The 20,093-nt window shown below is 37.3% G+C and overlaps 3 protein-coding genes across 7 annotated transcripts in view; 2 read left to right on the forward strand and 1 right to left on the reverse strand.

Annotated features, from left to right (window-relative positions):
* The window catches only part of LOC121997728 (RING-H2 finger protein ATL67-like), a 168,632-nt gene extending 160,870 nt beyond the window's left edge, over positions 1-7,762 (reverse strand). Inside the window, exons 1-3 of one of the 5 annotated variants that reach the window (XR_006116357.1) lie at positions 7,076-7,762; positions 2,916-2,982; positions 1,155-1,468 (exon numbers count right to left, since the gene is read on the reverse strand). Coding sequence is in view for 3 of the 5 variants with exons in the window: in XM_042552323.1 (XP_042408257.1) it covers positions 7,105-7,659 (555 nt within the window). In the remaining 2 variants the exon portion in view is untranslated. Of the gene's footprint in view, positions 1-1,154; positions 1,469-2,895; positions 2,983-4,818; positions 5,222-7,075 lie in introns of those variants that run through there. The other 4 variants (XR_006116358.1, XM_042552321.1, XM_042552322.1 and 1 more) reach the window with 4 other exon arrangements.
* Positions 7,763-12,282: 4,520 nt separating this feature from the next.
* Positions 12,283-17,076, forward strand: LOC121997734. The gene is made up of 9 exons (XM_042552334.1): positions 12,283-12,399; positions 14,274-14,438; positions 14,647-14,752; positions 15,039-15,194; positions 15,489-15,579; positions 16,111-16,409; positions 16,498-16,587; positions 16,793-16,891; positions 16,973-17,076. The coding sequence occupies exons 1-8, from the start codon at positions 12,397-12,399 to the stop codon at positions 16,879-16,881; spliced, it is 999 nt and encodes a 332-aa protein (XP_042408268.1). The 5' UTR covers positions 12,283-12,396; the 3' UTR covers positions 16,882-16,891; positions 16,973-17,076.
* Positions 17,077-17,613: 537 nt separating this feature from the next.
* LOC121997735 (probable tRNA N6-adenosine threonylcarbamoyltransferase) lies at positions 17,614-19,852 on the forward strand. The gene is made up of 3 exons (XM_042552335.1): positions 17,614-18,267; positions 19,174-19,329; positions 19,479-19,852. The coding sequence occupies exons 1-3, from the start codon at positions 17,701-17,703 to the stop codon at positions 19,833-19,835; spliced, it is 1,080 nt and encodes a 359-aa protein (XP_042408269.1). The 5' UTR covers positions 17,614-17,700; the 3' UTR covers positions 19,836-19,852.
* Positions 19,853-20,093: the final 241 nt, after the last annotated feature.

Consider the following 20,093-nt stretch of genomic DNA (forward strand, 5'->3'; position numbering starts at 1 on the left):
TTTAAATTTTTTATCCTACTGCCAAAATACTCTCCTGAGTGATTTGGTAATTAGGATGGTAACATAGCTAGTTTGATCAGTTTCATACTGAAATAGAAATCTCAGATAATGCATAATGTTATTGAAAATTTTAGAGCATTTAAAAAAAAAACTTTTTGAATGAGAGTTTTAGTGTAACAGTAAAATTATTATCATGTTATCAAAAGGTCATGAATTTTGAAAATAATTTTTTGTAAAAAACAGGATAAGACTGTGTACAATGGATTTTTCCTCGGGATTTTGTATGACGAGAGTTTCGTGCACCGAAACTGTCCTTTCTTTAAAAAAAAAAAACTTTCTGAGTTATTTTTGATAATTTAATTATTTTTCCGTTGATTTCTTATTTTATTTTTAGTCTTGTGAAACTGTATGAAGTTAAGAATTTTGGCAGGCAGGTTTTTTACATTGATCCAACTATCCAAGAACAAAGCTTTCCCAGCTCTAACTAATCCTGGTGGTGCAAATTGCACGATTGACGTGTGACGATTAACAAATCGATCTGTTAATAATATTTAAAGTTTTTTTTAAAAGAATAAGTTTAGCTACGAATTCGTGGCAATCATAACCACCATTTTGTAGGTTTTAAGTTTTTTTTACATTTTTTTATCATTTTTTTTTTCAATATTGGATTGGCTTGGAATTGAGCAGCTTCCACCAGTGGAGAAAATAATAAGTTTTGGCTAAAATGCATCGTTAACATTTGGTCGGATAAAATTTTTATTATTTATTTGACATTCAAAATAAATTCTTAAGCTAGATAAACGAGACTCACAATCTATTATAAATAATTTTGTTAACTCATGAATTATTTATAATAAACTTATCAAGTAATTTATTTAAAGTCTTATAATATCTTTTTGTGACAAAAAAGTGAATACGTTCTTCACCCCCAACATCCCCATCAACCCGTAACAACATCCCTGTCAATCCATCCCAAGACCAACACAGAGGAGGTAAATCACAAACGATTACTAACCTTTGGAATAATGACTAGCACATAAGGGAAATATTTACTTCAACTTTACCAAATTCAAACCCCAAACCTCATTATGATAACACCTCATATGCTAACCACTAAACTCATCCGAGAGAACAAAATCTGATAATATCTTACACTACTTTGATATCGTCTCTAGTTACATTTGATAACAAATATCCTATTTTTACTTTAGGAGCACATATATTTGGTGGCATTTGGTTATCAAGTGAACAATTAAAACAAAATCCTTTTAAAGAACTTTCAATTTCTAAATAACAAAAAAAAACAACTATAAGGCATATTGAATGAAATACAAATTTCATATTTGTAAGAGAACATGCCTACTGGACTACAAGAAGGAAAAAAAAAAGGAGAAAAATGTATCTCTCATTCTGATTTCTGAACACAACTGACAACCATCATCTTCATGTAAGCTCCATTTCGAGAACTCTGCGAATAAACACTTCAACATCTTAAAGTCGAAGACAGATTAAATGAAGAGACGTAATCAGAAAAAGAAAAACAGTCAAATTTTCCTTGATTGCCGCTGCAACTGAGATCAGTTCAACAAAAGCATTTAACTGGATGATGAAAACAATGAAAAAGTAGAACAATGGAGGGAAAAAATTATACGTTATTTCCGATAAAGTATTATGAAGATCAAAGTTTGCCAGTGGAATGTAAATAATTCAGATGGTAGAGAATTCAGATTTACAAGGTATCATGAAAAAAAAATGATTAATCAAGGACGACCGGCCCAGCCACAAGAAAATTTCCCACCAACCGCTAGAATAAATCGAAAAAATACACATAGAAACTCATCCTAACAACTAGCATTCTCATATCCGCTACCCATTAAGAAGAGCCCACTGTTTCCCACATGATCATGTGAAGGGTGGGTCATGTGGAAAATTCCTCAAGTACCCACAAATAGAAGCTTTAAAAATATAGTTCGACAAATAAGCCGTCCTATGTCATTGTAGCCTAGCATATTCCTATAGGAGGTGGATATAAAGAAAAAGAATGCTATGCATTATGATACACCAAATAAGTCAGAAGGAACAAAAATACAATTTAAACGCCTGGTTCAATGAGAAATAACCAGAAACTTTGATATTGCCTGCTAAGTTTGTCTATGCTATTGGGACTCAGGTATGAGTCTACAATACAAGTGTGTATATGTGCTCATAGAAATATCAAGTCTCCTTTCGTAGTCTCGGTGACTAAGTGTTGGGTTCAGATACAGAGAGGTAGATGAAATCCAAGTTATAGAATTTTCATCAACGTCGATAAAATTGACCTCTTTTTTTAAGGTGAAATGAAGAACAAATTCTGATTAGAGTTGAGAATGACAATCATGGAAACACAATAAAACAGATTTTGCTGCTCATGGAATACATCTTCCGAGTTTGATACCAAGACGGGAAATTTTCTGGGAAATTCAATGCCATATTAACTAAATCTACATATAACTCAAATAGAAGAACGAAAAAATATGATAAAGCATTTTTTTTTCTTAACATAATATTAGAATGACTCAAAAACACTCAAGTACACAATAAGAGGACATTCTAGAAATCCAAAACTATCTAACAATATGATACAGAAGACTACATTTAAGTGTTATAAAAAAATAATGTGCAGGTTTATCAAAAATCAGGAATGATATTAAAATATTTGCATCCCACCAACACCAAAAAAGAAGGCAGTAGAAAGAATTTGGTGATAACGAATTGAAAAGAAAGGCCCACTACTTCCATGTTACTCTCTCCACTTAATATCTAAGTGAGGTGAATTAATTCATACTCAAGAAAAGCACGAGCTAGTTTCAAAGTCTAAACAAAGAATGGATTTAGAAGCATGGCCAATTGATATACCAATTCAAGGCTTGAACTACCTTTCACCAACTTTTCTCAGTTGACAATTCTGATTCGTCACCAACCCAAGCAAAATGAGAGGAGTACCTAACACAAGACGAATTTGAAGAGTGAAAGTTGGATAAAGCAACATACCAACAGCTACAATTATTGACTGATAAGGACCTTTCAACTGAACGATGGATGAGCCACAAGTGTTATGGTACCACTTTTGAGATTGAAAGCCACTTTAGCACCACTTTTTGTCTAAACTCAACCCTACCAAAAGACAGTCACACCAACAACATAAACCTGGAACAGAAATGCCATAGTCTGACACCCCAAATCACCCTCTTCAGATTGAAATTTGAGTGCTCCTAGTATACACATCACTCCACCTTGAAGCCATATGGTTAAATATAGGTCTCCCATGAAAGAAAAGCCCAAATATGCAAGGAAGGAATATGAGTAGTATATTGTGGTTGGGCATAAGCCTGTTTGGTGGAGAGAAAATATAATCTGTAATATAAGAGCAAAAGTACAATAAAACTCCGACGATAATCTGACATATCTCATATAAGAGAGTTCTCACATACTTCCCAGACTCCTCGCTTACTACTGATAGAGAAATCCTCACCTCTAGTGCTCCCAGATAACCATTATTTTGTTATGACATTTGGATCCGTATAGGCATGCTTTCGTGATCTTCTCATGTGTTAAAGTCATGTTGACATCATGTTTCATGAGTTAAGAGTCATTTTTGGACTTAATTGTAAATTGTCTTATAATTACGATATTTGATGTTAATATTCGAATATGATCTTTGTAGACATCAAAGGGCAAGGACTCGAGTTGATCAACCTAGATTGAGCCCAAATCCGAGCTTACATGAAGAGATTAAGCTCTGGAGTAATCTGGATCGTCCATCCAAGACTTGAGGAAATCTAAGTCATTTATCATGACCCGGTCCATCCAAGTCAAAGAGAGGGTAGATCAGGACCATAGATCAAGATTTGAAGCCTTTGAACCCGATCTGAACTGATCCGATCATTGATCAACATCTGGAGGAATCTCAGCCGTCCACCCTAATCTGATCAGATTTAAATTCTGTGAGAAGCTACAATGCTGGGGGTTCCTCAATCTTCTACAGTGCTCACGTCAAAACAGAGGAGCGGGCGCGACATCATCTTCCTAGTTTCCACTGCCGACGAGCAGGTGAGGTCAAGGATGTTTCCCTTCCTCCGATCATCATCCACCTATCACAAGCCAGTGACGCCACTTCAGCCCTCTGATCCATATCTGAAAGTCAATTCTGCTGTGACTTCATGTGAAGAGGAAAGAAGCGGAAAAGCGGAGGAGCAAGAAGATTCGATCAGGTTTTTTCATCTTTCAGCTGACGATCTTCTTCCTTTAAATCTCCAACCACAACCAAATGGCGAGAGCCATTTCTTTCTGTTTCCTCTTCTGATTTACTGCTGTGTTTTACTGAATCTGCCAGATCAAAGTTCTTCTGATCAATTTATCACCGATTGCAAGATCTTGACATCTTGGGGTTTCCTCAGCTCACCTGAATTCATCTCTTTTCCTAGATCTAGATTTAACATTGGTTTACTATCAATTTCCAGCTGAGCTTATCTCCTCAATTATCTTCATTGCCAAGTTCCTTATCCAATTCACATTAAATCCAAGCTAGGGTTTCTCTAGTTTGATCAGTGTGCATCTTCTAAATGCTAGTTTCTTCATCTTTGTTTGAATTGTAGCTTTGTTATAGTTGATCAACGCATAGTTGATTCAAATTCCCTTGCTTTTGCTTTGAAACCTTCGGTTAATGTCACTGTTCTTGATGTCTGATCAATTTAGGTTTTGCTTAATTGTTGTATTAGGTTATTCTTGTTTGTTATTTCTTTCAATGCAGTAGTTTAGATTAGTTAGATTCTTTGTTTGTTAATTTCCATGAGTTGAATTTGCAAATGTAGCATAGGTTTTGGTTCTTACTTCTTCTCTTTGTTCAAAAGTCATTTCTAAAATCCCAATTTATTCAAGAAACCCGCAAACCAATAATTAATTGATCCTAAGACTATTATCCTACCGTTTACATTCCTTGAGAGAGAGAGAGATCCAGGCCATTCCCTATGCTTCATTAGCTTAGAGGGGTTCGGTGATTATTTGATACCAATTCGCGACAAAATTAGGTTTATCATTCCCTGACACCAAAAGTTCTACTTAAAAATTAAATCATTCTCTACAAGCATTATTGTCTCTCATAGCCTGCATCAACCCAAGGCATCCTCTAGGCTTAAAAGGCTCCCAAATTGAAAACAAGCTCCAGCTTTTCTCTTTTCCTTTTCTGCACAAGAAATAGCCTCCAAGTTATTTGGCCTATTCAAATTCAACCAAATATTTAAACTAAAACAAGTTGACTTAAGCTTGTTAGTGTCAAAAGAATTCACATATCTCCACGATGATATGATATTACCTACTTTAGACCTAAACCCTCATGGTTTTATTTTCTGAGTTTTACCCAAAAGGCCTTATTGAAGATTTCTTCATCCTTTTAAACCAAGATTTTTTTTATGTCTTTCTAATGTGGGACTTTGATTGTATTCCCAACAATTCTCCCCTTAAATAAAGGATCATCATTACTCTCATAGTTCGGGCCTCCCCGTAAACATCCGATCACTCTTGACTTACTCCGGACCTCCTCGCATGTATCCGTCCACTCTTGACTTGCGGTGGACCTTCCAACAAGCATCCAACCACTCTTGACCTACTCCAAGCCTCCTCTCAACTTTGTTCAAGGCTACCTCACATGACATTCGGATTGGACCATGGCTCTGACTTGTGCTTCTTCCGGTGGTTAGTTCGGTGAAGAACAACCCTACTCTACTACCACTTGTTAGGATCGAAGGAATTTAAACATCTCTACAATAGTATGATATTATCCACTTTGAGCCTAAGCCCTCGTGGTTTTTTTTTTGGACTTTATCCAAAAGGCTTCATACTAATTGTTAGGACAAAAGAAATTTAAATATCTCCATAATGTTATGATATCCTCCACTTTAGATCTAAACTCTCATGGTTTTGTTTTTTGCTTTTACCCAAAATACCTCGTACGAATGGAGATATCATTCCTTTATAAACTCATGATCGTTCCTATGTATTTTCAATATGGAACTTTGTTTGTAATCTTACAACCCTAACAATCTCCCTTGCCCATCAATCCAATCGACCTACTAGGCCTTCCCCCTCAAACAAATGGCGCCCCCTCAAGCAGAAAGTCTATCTGTTTGATGTCCGATCATCGATCCACCAGGTCATCAGGTCTTCTTGTCCTTCAGTTTAATCGACCTACTAGGACTTCCTTGTCTAGCCACAACTAGAGTTTCTTTACCTGGCTTTTCAGCAGGACTTCTTACCTAATGTCTGGTCCTCTTGATTCAGACACGTGAGCTCTCACTTCCTTTATTTGAGGTCAATATTATATTTACATGACTCAATTAGACCATAGCTCTTATACACAGTCGACGGTTAAACCTTATGGCAGTGATTTTGTTTTGGGGCTATACCAAAAAGGCTTCATAGCAATGGAGATATCTTCATCCTTTTAAACTCATGATCTTTTCTATGTCTTTCCAATATGAGATTTTGATTGTATTCCCACAAAGCCAACCGATTACCGCACTCAAAAGCTATTATGTTAATTGGGTTAATAAGATTTCCCGTAATAATTTCCTAAACTTCATACTCAGAGATAGGTAACTTGGGGAATGAGTATTATTAAGTTATTGCGATAAGCTCGAACTACAATTGGATCCATTCAATCGACTCCATCCGACTGAGGAGCATATATATATAACACCTCCAACTTCATGAACATACAACAGAGTATATTTGCAGCAAGTACTGATTAAAGTTTAAAATATCGATATAGCTTGAAGAACTTGACTCCTTCAAATTTCACTCTAGCTTGCACCAAGTAAACATAAAGTGAATATCATGCACTATCAAGCTATTTGCTTATATATCAAAATTAGACTGCCTATATCCAATCTATACTCCGATACTTTTAGATCACTAACGCAAATAACAAGCATGCGATATGTAGCTACAGGCACATTCGATCTATAGCTCAAAAAATTGATCTTTTTCACAAATATAAAAACAAGATTCAGTAAAACAATTTTAGGGGCAAACGACTCACCGGATCAATCCACCATTATTCTTCCAGTTTTAAGTCCTCCTTCGGTCAGCTGCGAATTGCGAGAACGGAACAAGTTCAGACAGCGGCGTCGATATGGGAGTCGACACCGGCGTGGGCAACGGCGACGTCCGACAGACCGGGCACGAGGCGTTGAGCCGGAGCCACACATCGACGCAGATGAGATGGAAGTAGTGGCGGCAGTCGGGCAACATGCGGAGCATCTCCCCCTCCCGGTACTCGCAGAGGCAAATCGAGCAGACGGGATCGCCGCCCTTAGCGGCCGCGAAGGGGAACTTAGGGTAAGAGCTGATGACCGCCTGTTCGAGCCCGGACGCTCGGCCGCCGTCGTTATTGCCTCCGTCGTCGTCGTCGTCCTCTGCGACGAAGATTATGCGGGGAAGGACGAGGGAGTCCGAGGAGGGAGGGAGGGGGCGAGGGTTTGGGATGTTGCGGTGGCGGCTGCGGAGGCAAAGGCAGGAGGCGAGGAGGATGGCGGAGAGGAGCAGCAGGGAGAGGGCGACGACGAGCGGGAGGGTGAGGGAGGAGAAGAGGGAGGAGGAGGAGGCGGCGGCGGAAGTGGACATGGTGCGGCGGCGGAAGGGGTGGCATTGTGGGGAGGAGAAGGGGGAGGATGGAAAGGTGGCCTTTTTGGAGAAGGTAGGTGGGATTGCTCAGTGCAAGCATTTAATGAGTGTGTTGGAAAGATATTAAAGCCCTATTTATATTATATTATTGATTTTTCCTCCCCTTATTAATTAGATTAATTTTTAAAATTAAAAAATAAAAATTATTATTATTATTATTATTTTGAAAAAACTCTTTTAACACCTTGCATATAATTTTTCATCTATATATATATATATTATCAAAAATCATTATCAAAATAACAACTTAAACTCTTTTCAATAAATAAAACCATACTATAATAGATCTATAGATCAACAACATACATTATTCATAATAAATTTTCTTCAGATAAATCATAAACAATAACAAAAAAACACACTTTCAGTAAGTAATTATTCATATTAAATGCAATCAGCATGTTTCTTCTCTTCACTGTAAAACGAGACCTGTGCAGGAAAAATGGGACTAGTAGGTTTTCAAGTAGCTGCATAGGCCAACAAATATGGCAGTACAAAAATGGAGGGTAAATTTAATGGCGGCTGCAACTACACAACTCATCAGTCAAGAAGCCCTAGCCAATGATGGAGAAGAAGAAGAGCTTGAAGAGGAGAGAAGAAAACGTTTGTTCCAGATTTGTGCAAGTGTATATTACGAAGAAAATAATAAAGTGGGACTCCTTTTTCTGTGAATGGTTTATCTGATGAACATAAAGAAGCATACATAGTTGTTTCATGTCCCTCCTCCTCCTCCTCCTGAAACTGCATGGTTCCTCCAAACCCTAATCTGAAGAACTACAGGCAACAAAATGTTTACTAAAAAAGGAAAGCAAATGGAGTGAACTGAGCAAGGTCTAAACTCTAAGCCATGCAAGTTAACTTGCTTACGTACTGTAAAGGAAAAAAGTAATAAGCTATAGAAGTGATTTAGTATCGTTCACAAGATGGATAGTGATCAGATTTTATGTATGAGAGACAAACTCATCCCCTGCATGAAATTGTTTGATCATTTTACAGACTTCAATTTAAAGAAACAAAGAAATGAGAGAAAACTTAAACAGAAATGAATCTTTTAGTTGCAGAGAAAAACTCCTGAAACTTTTATTCAATTATGAGGTAAAAGTCATTCACTAGCATACATATATATGATCATCTGAAGAACAGATCAAGTTACACCATGATGCCAACAAGTAAATAATATCCCTCGCTGCAAAGATCAGTGGAAACCAACCCACAAGCTTCAAGATCCATTATTTTTTAGGGGAAAAAAGGTGAATCATAAACACTAAATATTTCTCCAATAAAAGGTGAATCATTTCATGCAAATAAATATACCAAAGAAACAAACCGAGATTAAAGAGTAGAGCAATGAAAAACAAATTATATAAAAAAAGGGTTTGATATTTTTTGTAGAGAAGTAAAAGGAGAAGATCTACAAGGGAGCTCCCTTCAGTCCAAGCAAAGACAACATGAGATCCAACTTACCTCCCGCATCATTCATTCATCTACCAAGTGATCAATAAATTTAAATTCATTTTTTTCTTCCTTTTGTTTCACTTGCTACGTGGATGAATGAGTCAGCAGCTAATCAAATCTCATGATCGCCATCCATGAGTGGACAGAAGGAAGCTCTCTTTTATACACCCTACAACTTTAGAACAAACAAAAAGAAACAAGAACAAGAAGAAGAAGAATATTTCTGAGAAAAACTTGTAGCAAGTTGAGTGATTTAGTTTTATGTGGAAAGATTAGCAAAGAGAAAGTTGCAGCAAAAAATGAGAACTAGCAAACAAGAAGGAAACGAAGGAAGCAAGTGTAAAAACCCTTGTAAGAGGAAGGTCAATAAATAGCTAAAAACTCAGTGGGCATCACATCAACAACAAAAAAAAATTGAAATAAAATATAATGATATATATTTAAAATTACCTAAAATTACCAAGTTGAGGAATGGGAAGTGAATTATTTGTAATGCAACTGCGATCATAATATTGCATGGATCGAGGACTTGTACTTTAAATTTAGCTTATGTACTTGGTTAGAACCAAAATCTTGCAGTGAAAATTCTACTGGTTAAGGCAGTATTACTTGCAGTTTTGTTCAATATACGAGGTGTTACAAAGGTTAAGTAATGACAGTGCAAGACTAAACCCTAGCTTCAAATACATGCAAGTGTACACATGGGTATAATTACCTATCCCTCATTATAACCCTAACCATAATTTTCTAAACTTCCACTTTCTAAATACCTCTTTTATTAGTGTTAATCTCCACCTGAGCCAGTGGAATATGCATGCACTTCCTCAGATTTAAATGCCTAAGGGTGTTGCTCCACTTCACAAATTCCCATGAGTTCCATTTCCAATGTATAGCACCTCAAGTACCATCACATGGATTTTTCCTTTTCCTAGAAAAAATAAAAAATAAAATAAGATGTCAAATTCATCGGATGGGAGTATGTTGGAAATATAATTTTCACTGCAGCTGCTTCATGGTTAAATAAATATTCATATGGGGACTTGGTTACAATTAAAAATTGCGAGGACCGCATCCTCTTTTTCTAGGATACTCGATGGCAAAATATTTCTTACAAACTCAATCTAAACTTGCAAACATAAAGATTTAAAAATATATAAATAGATAATCTATTTTTTTAATTATTTTGAGTATTATTTCCCATTCAAAACAGAAAATTTATCTTTTCTAAATAATATTATTATATATTTATACCATTTTTTTTATTGAAAATGAATTAATATATGATGTTTCAATAAACCATCTATTTGTACATGGTAATTTTTATAAAGGGAGTGTTTTTATATATGTAATAGGGTGAAAAAGAGAGTCTCAACATATATTTTTTTTAAAGATGTTTCATCCTTAACTTAATTATATATTTTCATACTGTCATCATGAATAACAGTGATAATTTCATAACATTTTATTTTCCCTCTGAGAATGAATTTATCTCCATTGCGAAGAAGAACCATATAGAATATCACAATTAAAGAGATTCATGCCAAATCGAATCTAATCCTCCAAGATATCCATTTTTTCTCTCTTGGTGTCTGGTGAATGTTGATAGAGTAATGAGGATGGGTTTGCTTACAACAAAGCCTCAATATAGCACACAATATACAAGAGAATGAGAATGGTTATGAGTTAGTTAAGTTTCACATATGAAAAGATTAATTAACAAAAAGGAATTAAGAGATGTTCTGGGGTTGGAGAACATATACATTGTAGTAAGATCCAATACCTGAAAGATCAACATATCCCTTGATGGAAGGTTTGATAGAGTTTAGTAACAGAGGAAAAGCAAACGAAAAGAATCATACAGAGAAACCATGTGAAAAATGAGACTATGCATTGCATTCTCATGACCTCAAATCCTCAATGTACTAATAGAGGAAAAGGCCCTAGACCCATTCAGTACATAATAAAAGAGAAACAGTACAAAATTGACCACTGAGAGAGCCACTAAAAGCAAAGGAGCATTCCAAACTCGACAACAGTAAAAAATTTATTTTAGCAAAGATTAACTGCATAAAAGAAAATTCATCAGTTGCACTTTGAGAAATGTGTTCACAGAAGCAGACCAAATACTGCCATGCTAGATCTGAAAAGAAACCTTTGGACCATTGGATGGTCCATGACAGCTCCAAGAAGATTTGACGATTCACATATTGACAGTGCATGAGTAGATGTGCACTGGAGGCCAGATATGCAACTCTCAAGTCTTACTAAAACGTCTACCAGTGGAGGGAGAGAGGTGAAGAATATTCTCACTCTGTCAAGCTGCGACCTTGCTGTAGTGCTCACCTGCTCTGAGAATGGAAAGAGTACAAACAGAAACAGGAGTATTTCTCACACTTATTCTCCTTATATCTTTCTCGTCCCCATCAAGAGTGACACAGTAAGCGCCGATGCAATGAAATGAGGCGAAAGAGGCTGGTTGATATCGTGAATGATGATGAAAAGAGGCTTTGTGATCAAGGATGAGAGTTCTGTCACTATTTACGCTAGACTAATCCACGACTGCAAGAATTGATGATCTGAGCATTCGGTCATGGATCAACAAGAGAAGCAAAGTTCCTATCGCAGACCTCGAAACTGCTGCTGCACAACAAATCGCCGTGGTTGCGAGATCTCCGAAGTCTTGTCGGTCAAAGTCGGCGATCTCCATTGGGGCCCCTAGCCTTGATGGACGACCAACCTTCTTTTCACCCGAGTTATCGGACCTTTAATATTTCTTATGGTGGGACCCGATCCGTTTAAAACTGGATCCTCAAACTAAAAAGTCACATTTGGATAAGATCATCAGATAAGATGGAGTATTAATTGGTGGGACACGGGTCCGAGTCGGATCCACGTGCGCACCAATCCGACCCAATTAAAATCCACTTGATTTGTCAATTGCGTACGCATCGTCACCGGCTCCCCGTGACCTTTCCAAAACTTCCGCGACAATTTTTCATTTAGGCCCTTTTCAGTTTTCAGAGCGTGAAACTTTCATAACTTTTCCAAGCTTGGAGGACGAAGTTTGGAATTCTTAAATTGGAAGAGTTCCCTTTAAACTCTTCTACAAGGTTAATCTTAACTACGGAAGCCATTCATGTGACCGTCTTTCTTTCTTCTTCTTCAAGTGCCACTAGTCGATCGACTCTTTTTGGCGAACGTGTTAATGGTTTCCTCTGCGCAATGGTATGTGTTTTTGTTTTTTGGACTCGGTCAGATTGACTCAAATCTTTCGTTCCGTGGTTTCGGGAGAAAAAAAGAGAGTGCTGTTTTCTGTATAAGTAGCAAAATTTAGTGGAGAACTTGCCTGCGTTGCATAATGGTGTTGAAAGCTGCAGCAGCGTGGTCTCATGTTGTTGTCTTCTAAGTATACACAAATCTGAAGATGTCCGAGTTGCATTTCTATTTGTTATTGTGGATAAAGCTTCGGTTCTGTTTGTTTATCCGTTGATGGCATGGTTTCCATCCTTGTTAGGAGTTTACTCTATTGTGAATCTTTAGAAATTTTAGCATCTTATTGATGAACTATAAAGGTATCCTGGTTTGCATCCGATTAGCTTTTGCTGCTGTAAACCAAGCCTGGACTGGATTGTACTAAATCACATAGTTTTGGGAATATTTATCTCGCCCTCAAAATTGAGTTATAGTAGATATCACTGTGCATGTCAGCTTTTTTTTGTTTGGTCTTATGTGCATGCCAGTTTTCCAATGACTTGGACAAACATTATCTTGTTTGTATATTCATAATCTTGAAGAAAATTCATGGCTCTCAGATTCTAGTTTACTTATAGTTTGAAAGAAACATGGTATTGTTACAAATTCCATATAGTATATTGATCCTCTCCGAAAATCATGAAGAAGGTTGGCTAAGGATGCGGCTCCTTTGTTGACCTTGCGAAGATTTTACTCCGATCTACAACACACAGAGCATCAATGTTGGGCAGGAAGGGATCTCAGCGTTGACCCTCCGACACTCAAGTCAGTCACCGGAACAGTAGAAAAAGGCGGGCAACGTAGTAGTAGTGAAAGCACAACTGTAAATAATGAATAGCACATATCTCCGCCGGTGCACGGATCCCTCCTTTATATAGTGCTACAATAGGTGACGTGCACACTCCCCAAGGCATGGACACGCTTTGCTAACGTCATATGAAAAGATATGTCAGGAAAGTGTCTCTGACACCATATCTTAACATGACATGCATCCTGACAAGACAGTAGAAGCTTTCGTCGTACGATTTGCCAACCATGCATTGTTGTCAGCGGCATTACTCCCAGAGGGATATTAAGAGATATGGGAGGGGTCCCACTATTTGGCCGAGTTGGGTAGCCGCTCGGTCGGGATTCTCCGCCCGGTTGACCTCAGCTGCTTTTCTTCGTAGTGACTCGGTTTGGTAGATTGTTTCTGGTCTGATCGGACATGAGCTCCGGTCGGCCTGGCACTCGCTTAGTCAATTGCGAGCATTTAATGTTCCGGTTGTACTAATCTTGTTCGGACGAGCAATCTGCCCTATGAACCTGCTGGCCGATCAGACACTTCTAGACCGATCGGCAGTTGACGTCGAATACCGCTCGACCCACTTTTGGTGAGCCCGTTGGTACTCTGGCTTTGATTTCCCTGACTTTGATCTCCAAGTTGACTGCTGTCTTTGCCCTTGACTCATGCTCGGCGGGCCCCCTTTATTGCCGCATTATATATGTTTATCCGAGAGTTTAAACCCAAATCAGTGTAGAGGTACACAAGAAGAGGAGTTGAACAAGCATTGTTCCTTATGACACCATTTGCATAGCCAACACTTTTATCCATTGAGAAATGTTTATTATATATCTCCTTTATGTCTTCATCCGATAAGAAGTGGATAATGAATGTTTTAATGAAAAATGTTTGCTTAATGATAAAAAATTCATTTCACAGATGTTATGTATTTGTACTCTATATCTGTGTCCTGAAGCGCAGAACTTATTTTATTTTGAGGGTAGGGAGTATTGCCATAAACCCATCTGGTTATGTTCTAATGCTTGCAACTTCTTTTCTTTTACTTAAGAAAGCTTTTCTGCAGGATTCACAAAGAACAGCAGAAGTAAAATCATCGTCTCAAGCTTCACACAAGATACAAAGTAAACATCAAAGTCCTACAGTTAGTGAGACTTTAGAACCAGATCCAGGTCAATCATTGATTTTGTGTAGTAATGACAAAAAGATTTCTCACGAAGACATTGGACTAGTAAGATATCTAGCTACTTGTTTCATTAGAACAACTCAGTTTAATGAAACTTTGAGATGACTAAACAATGTTATTAGCGTGAGTTTATATATTATTATATTTTTCTATGTTAATCCTTATGGTTAATTCAATGTAGGATAACACATATGCACACATTGATTGTGACTTATCTTTTTTCAATAATTCCTAATTATTAATTCTTTCTCAGGTCCAGAATCTAATAGAACATTGTTTGCAACTGTATATGAATAAAAAGGAGGTAATTAGAACCCTGTCTATTCGAGCTAAAGTTGAACCTGAGTTTACCGCACTTGGTAAGTTTATCTTCCATACATTATCAGGGTAAGGTTAAAACTTAATGCTTTTTGTCCTTTTCGCATTTGTGTGAAAGAGGATCCTTTTCCACATTTCTTTGTCCAGTGAAGAGTATCAACTCAACTTTCTTATAGCTTGCATATCAAATACATATTTGTTGGAGCTTTTTCTTAACATTATGACGTTAATATTCATTCGTCGAGATGATAAGACTTGTTTTAAGCACATTCTCCAAACATGCAGATGTGTCAGAAATCTTGGTCTGATCTCTCTTTTAATTTACAGTGTGGCAGAAGCTTGAAGAAGAGAATTCTGAATTCTTCAGATCTTACTATATTCGAGTGAAGCTGAAGAAGCAAATCATTTTATTTAATCAGTTATTGCAGCATCAATACAATCTGACTATTTGTTCTTCTCCTAATGGAGTTCAACCAACAGCTGGTAGTTTCCTTCACTTGCAATCTCTGAAAAAAAATAGAAGCAGCTAATAATTAAAGAGTTCTAATTTTCTTTATTTCACCAAAAGTATTACACTTGGAAATATTTATGAACTCGATGGTTTTTTTACCTTGTCTTGAGTATAAAATTGCCTTCAACTCGAAGAGGTTGCGGTGTTTTTATGAAATTATGTACATAGGTTATTCGAGTATAAGTATGTTGTAGTCCCTCTTCTCTTGTCATTCTTATTCTATAATCTTTTCAGTGAAGCTAACAAGTTCCAAATTTGATATCCAGCTTTTCAGCCCCCTCGTTGTTCACCTCAGCTTCATGTAAACAATGGAAAGCCTTCTCCAGGAACGTCTCAACTCAGTTGGCTGAATAATGAGTAAGAGCATTTTTGTAACTCTATATGCCTGCTACGTCGCTGTATGACCCTTATCGTTTATAAAGGAATAGGCCATTTGACAGGAAAGATCCCAACAGTTATTGAACTGATTGTTCAATTACATTCATAGGAAAACAAAATTCATGGTTGTCTTACATGTCTAAATCATTAATCTTTGTTTAAATAACAAATTCTCAAAAGATAAAATAAAGCCAGTTCTGCATTTGTGAAAAATAGAAATAACCATATATACAACAAGGATTCAGAATGACCGTAAACTGATTTGATGCATGAAGTTGACTTGCTAACTTAGTTTGTGAAAGAGTATTTCTTCGAGAACCAATCCTGATGTTTGGAGAACAACTATGATTTTAAGGAGAGTAAGGCCATGTATGTTCAAGAACCGGCCTAAATTGGAACTTTTATCTGAAAAATTCATGGTTATCCTTTCATTCCCATAAGGACTTATACTAACTTTTATCTTCCTTTCAAGGAAATTAGTTTTATAGTTTGGAACATTTTTCTCAACAGTGGAACATCTGAAGCAGCTGCTCCGGCACCTGAGGGCAGTGCAATGGCATCTATGTCAGAGATTGCAATGCGCCCATCACCAGTAGCATCAAACAATCATTTTCCACTCACTCCGCTTGAACTGTCTATGGGAATGGATTCCCCAGCTCTTGGTTCAACATTCACATCTGATGTACATGTCGGAGAATTGGAAACCCGACTAGATGTTGATTTTGCATCTTCAAGAGACTCTACCAGGTCGTTAAGCCATATTTGGAACTTCAGCCTTTCAGATCTAACAACCGACTGCGAAAACTTAGGTAATCAATGATATGATGTCCCAAGCAGAATTATTTATTAATCGATGACTAACACATTGATCTCCTATTGTTGTTTGCTTTATGGAAGATCTTGGAGCAATTGGCGACTACAGTGGCTCCCCATTCCTTTCATTTGGTTCAGATCTCTTGCTCGATTTGCCAGTCGAGGATGATGTAGGTAATTAACTTAGTTTTAGACTCAAACCATAACATCACAAGTTCTAAAATTGTAGTTGGATCTTCAAGTTTTAAGAATGCTTTGAATTCCACTTGAGCAAATACTGATAAAGAGGATTAATTCCAAAACAAAAAATTAATTCACTCAAAGTCTCAAACACAAGAATTGACTGACATGCTTTTGATTTTCTTCGTTTATGTTTCAGTTGAGTATTTTGCTGATCAAATAAGTGGCTCGAGCTTGCAGTCAGGTGAAGATAAAGCATATATAAACAGGGCTGAGGAAACAAATTAGTGGACCTCCAGTAATAGTTCATACAATTTCATTGCCTTTTCCATAATCAGAGAGCTTAAACTGCAACTATGTTCAACTGTTAGAGATTTAGTTAGTGCAGGTATCAAACAAAAGGAAATGCTGTTATTCTCAGCAATGTATTATTATACTCACTGAATCATGTACAGGACAAAAAAATCAATGTTGAGACTGCATTATCACCTCTTATAGATTACCTTTTTTTTGTTTTGTTTTTTTTTTTCGAGTGAAATCTAATTGATGCAATAACTAAGATAATCATTTATTTGGATTTTAGTATTTCTATTCGGCTGGGGGAGCTTTTGCTGGCGGTGGTGGTGCTGCTTCCAGAGTTCATAGAAAGAGTTTTGGTGTAATGATAAAATTATTATCATATGATCAAAAAGTCATGAGTTTGAATTATGAAAAAAATCTCTTGCAAAAAAGTAAAGTAATACTGCGTACAATGAATTTTTTCTCGGGATTTCATATGACGAGCTTCGTGCATCGGATTGTTTTTTTTTTTTCTCTATATGTAATTTTATTAATTTTATTTATGTGCAAGTTCTCAGTTCCTCTTCACTAATAAAAGTATTTTTATATTTACCCTTTAATAAATTTTGAGATTCTGTCGGAATATTCGGGAGCTGATATTTTGGTTCATAAAAAAATAAATCAAGGATGGATCATTCGTAATTATAATTGGATGATCGTGATATGATCGTAATTAGTTAAATCGGAGCTTTAAACCCTAGGCGGCTTCCCAAACCCTGGTCTCCACTTCCTCCAATATTTTGGGAAAGAGGAGGAGAAGGACCGATCATGGCTGATGGAAAGAAGGCGCTGATCGCCGTGGGGTTCGAGGGGTCGGCCAACAAGATAGGCGTGGGCATCGTCGACCTCGACGGCGCGATCCTCTCGAACCCCCGCCACACCTACATCACACCGCCAGGTCACGGCTTCCTCCCCCGTGAGACTGCCCACCATCACCTCCTCCACTTGCTCCCTCTCCTCCGCACAGCCCTCTCCGACGCTGGCCTCACCCCCGCCGACATCGACTGCCTTTGCTACACCAAGGGCCCTGGCATGGGCGCCCCCCTCCAGATCTCTGCCGTTGCTGTACGCGTCCTCTCCCAGCTCTGGGGCAAGCCCATCGTTGCCGTCAACCATTGCGTTGCCCACATCGAGATGGGCCGGGTGGTCACGGGGGCCGAGGACCCCGTCGTGCTTTACGTCAGTGGAGGGAACACTCAGGTCATAGCGTACAGCGAGGGCAAGTACCGAATTTTCGGGGAAACTATTGATATCGCCGTGGGTAACTGCCTGGATCGCTTCGCTAGGGTTCTTACCTTGTCCAATGATCCCAGCCCTGGGTATAACATTGAGCAGGTTTAAACGTTACTCATCTTCTAAAAATCGTTCTTTTGAAGATTTTTTTTAGATATTTACAAATGCTTAAACTCTAAAAAAAAACTATTGTTTTGCATTAATGAGAGGTAACTGAGAAGAAGATTGATGTTGGCGTGCTGCAAAATCTCTTGTACTTTTCTTTTTCATATAAACGTTTTGACAAGCACCTTGAACAACAGTCTTAAAGTATAATAACTTGCCCTTACTTCACACTTATGGTCAGTATGGAATCAAATTCACTTTTGGCTTTCTAATTTGTATCTCTGTTCCTCAGTCTTTGTTGTGAGGTCAAATGATAAGTACCAATTTAATACTGCATTGCAGCTTATGATCTATTCATAGCATTTTGTTAAAGAGCTGATAAGGTTAGTAACACTACCTGGTTGTTTTGTGTATAAAGGATTTTTTCTAGTACTTGAATATAGATTTTTTTTTTTTTAATTCTTGCACTTTCTCTTTCTCTTTAGTTGTTCCAAGAAGCTTCTAATACAATAGTCTGGATTCAGCATAAGTTTTTTCAAATAATTTTAATCCTGTGACTTATCTTTAGTTGATCCAAGAACTTCCAATTCAGTGAAGATAAACGCAACTCATTTGGCTTAAGTGGTTTTTTTTTGTTTGAAAATGTGAACTTTTTTAATGAGTGCTGCTAGTGATTGACGTCATTTTTTGCATTAGTATTGAATAAGAGCTTTTGTCGTACCTTGATTATATATGAGAGGCTACCAATGTTATCTATATAATAATGTAAAAGATAGACTTCGAATTTTGCAGTATGATCGCTTGTACAAGTTTCAGTGATCCTATAGTGCCTTTTTGTTTTGCATTATTCATTATAACCATGTCATCTGCAACTGAATTGATTCTGGTGATTTTCATGTGCAGCTTGCAAAGAAAGGTGAGAAGTTCATTGATCTTCCTTATGTTGTTAAGGGAATGGATGTTTCGTTCAGTGGTATATTAAGTTATATAGAAGCTACTGCTGTTGAGCAGCTTAAAAACAATGAATGTACACCTGCTGATCTCTGCTACTCTTTGCAGGTAATGCTTCTTTCTATTTGCCTATTCCATTTGTCTTTTGTCTGAAGGAAAATGAGATATTTTTGTAGGGAAATGGTGAAGGATAACAGAACTTTGTTGAAAACACTGAATCTTATGGACTTACACAATAAATGACTGTATGTGGCCAGGAAACACTTTTTGCTATGCTGGTTGAGATCACCGAACGTGCAATGGCGCACTGCGATAAGAAGGATGTTTTAATTGTTGGTGGTGTGGGATGCAATGAAAGACTGCAAGAGATGATGAGGATAATGTGCTCTGAAAGAGGAGGCAAGCTTTTTGCAACTGATGATAGATACTGTATTGACAATGGGGCAATGATAGCATACACTGGTCTCCTTGCTTTCGCGCATGGTACGACCACCACATTAGAGGAATCAACATTTACCCAGAGGTTCCGTACGGATGAAGTTCAAGCAATCTGGAGAGAGAAAAGTATTTCAAAAACTTATGATCTACCAGCGGATACTAGTGAAGCGCAGTAATATTAGAGGGACAGAAGGTATTATTAACTATCATATTTGGTGTGTATTTAACTTTGTATTTCTTATGATATCTTTATAAGTTGTTATTACTAGAATGACTACTGCTCTTGATATATAAGAATGCGATTTGTAAGCCATATTCAACCTTGAATCGAAGAGTCTGCACCTAAGAACATGAAATCTGACACTGCAAATCTACACATTATTTGGAGCACTTCATTGATTCCAAACATAATGATCAAAGGAATCATCACTTGA

Source organism: Zingiber officinale, chromosome 6A (assembly GCF_018446385.1).
Source record: "Zingiber officinale cultivar Zhangliang chromosome 6A, Zo_v1.1, whole genome shotgun sequence".
Taxonomy (NCBI): Eukaryota; Viridiplantae; Streptophyta; class Magnoliopsida; order Zingiberales; family Zingiberaceae; genus Zingiber; species Zingiber officinale.

Coding starts and splice junctions, on each gene's coding strand:
- LOC121997734 (XM_042552334.1), top strand. Junction 15,195..15,488: donor TGGAGTTCAACCAACAGCTG/GTAGTTTCCTTC, acceptor TTTGATATCCAG/CTTTTCAGCCCCCTCGTTGT. Junction 15,580..16,110: donor CTCAGTTGGCTGAATAATGA/GTAAGAGCATTT, acceptor TTTTCTCAACAG/TGGAACATCTGAAGCAGCTG.
- LOC121997735 (XM_042552335.1), top strand. CDS start 17,701: ATGGCTGATGGAAAGAAGGCGCTGATCGCCGTGGGGTTCGAGGGGTCG. Junction 18,268..19,173: donor CTGGGTATAACATTGAGCAG/GTTTAAACGTTA, acceptor TTTCATGTGCAG/CTTGCAAAGAAAGGTGAGAA. Junction 19,330..19,478: donor ATCTCTGCTACTCTTTGCAG/GTAATGCTTCTT, acceptor GTATGTGGCCAG/GAAACACTTTTTGCTATGCT.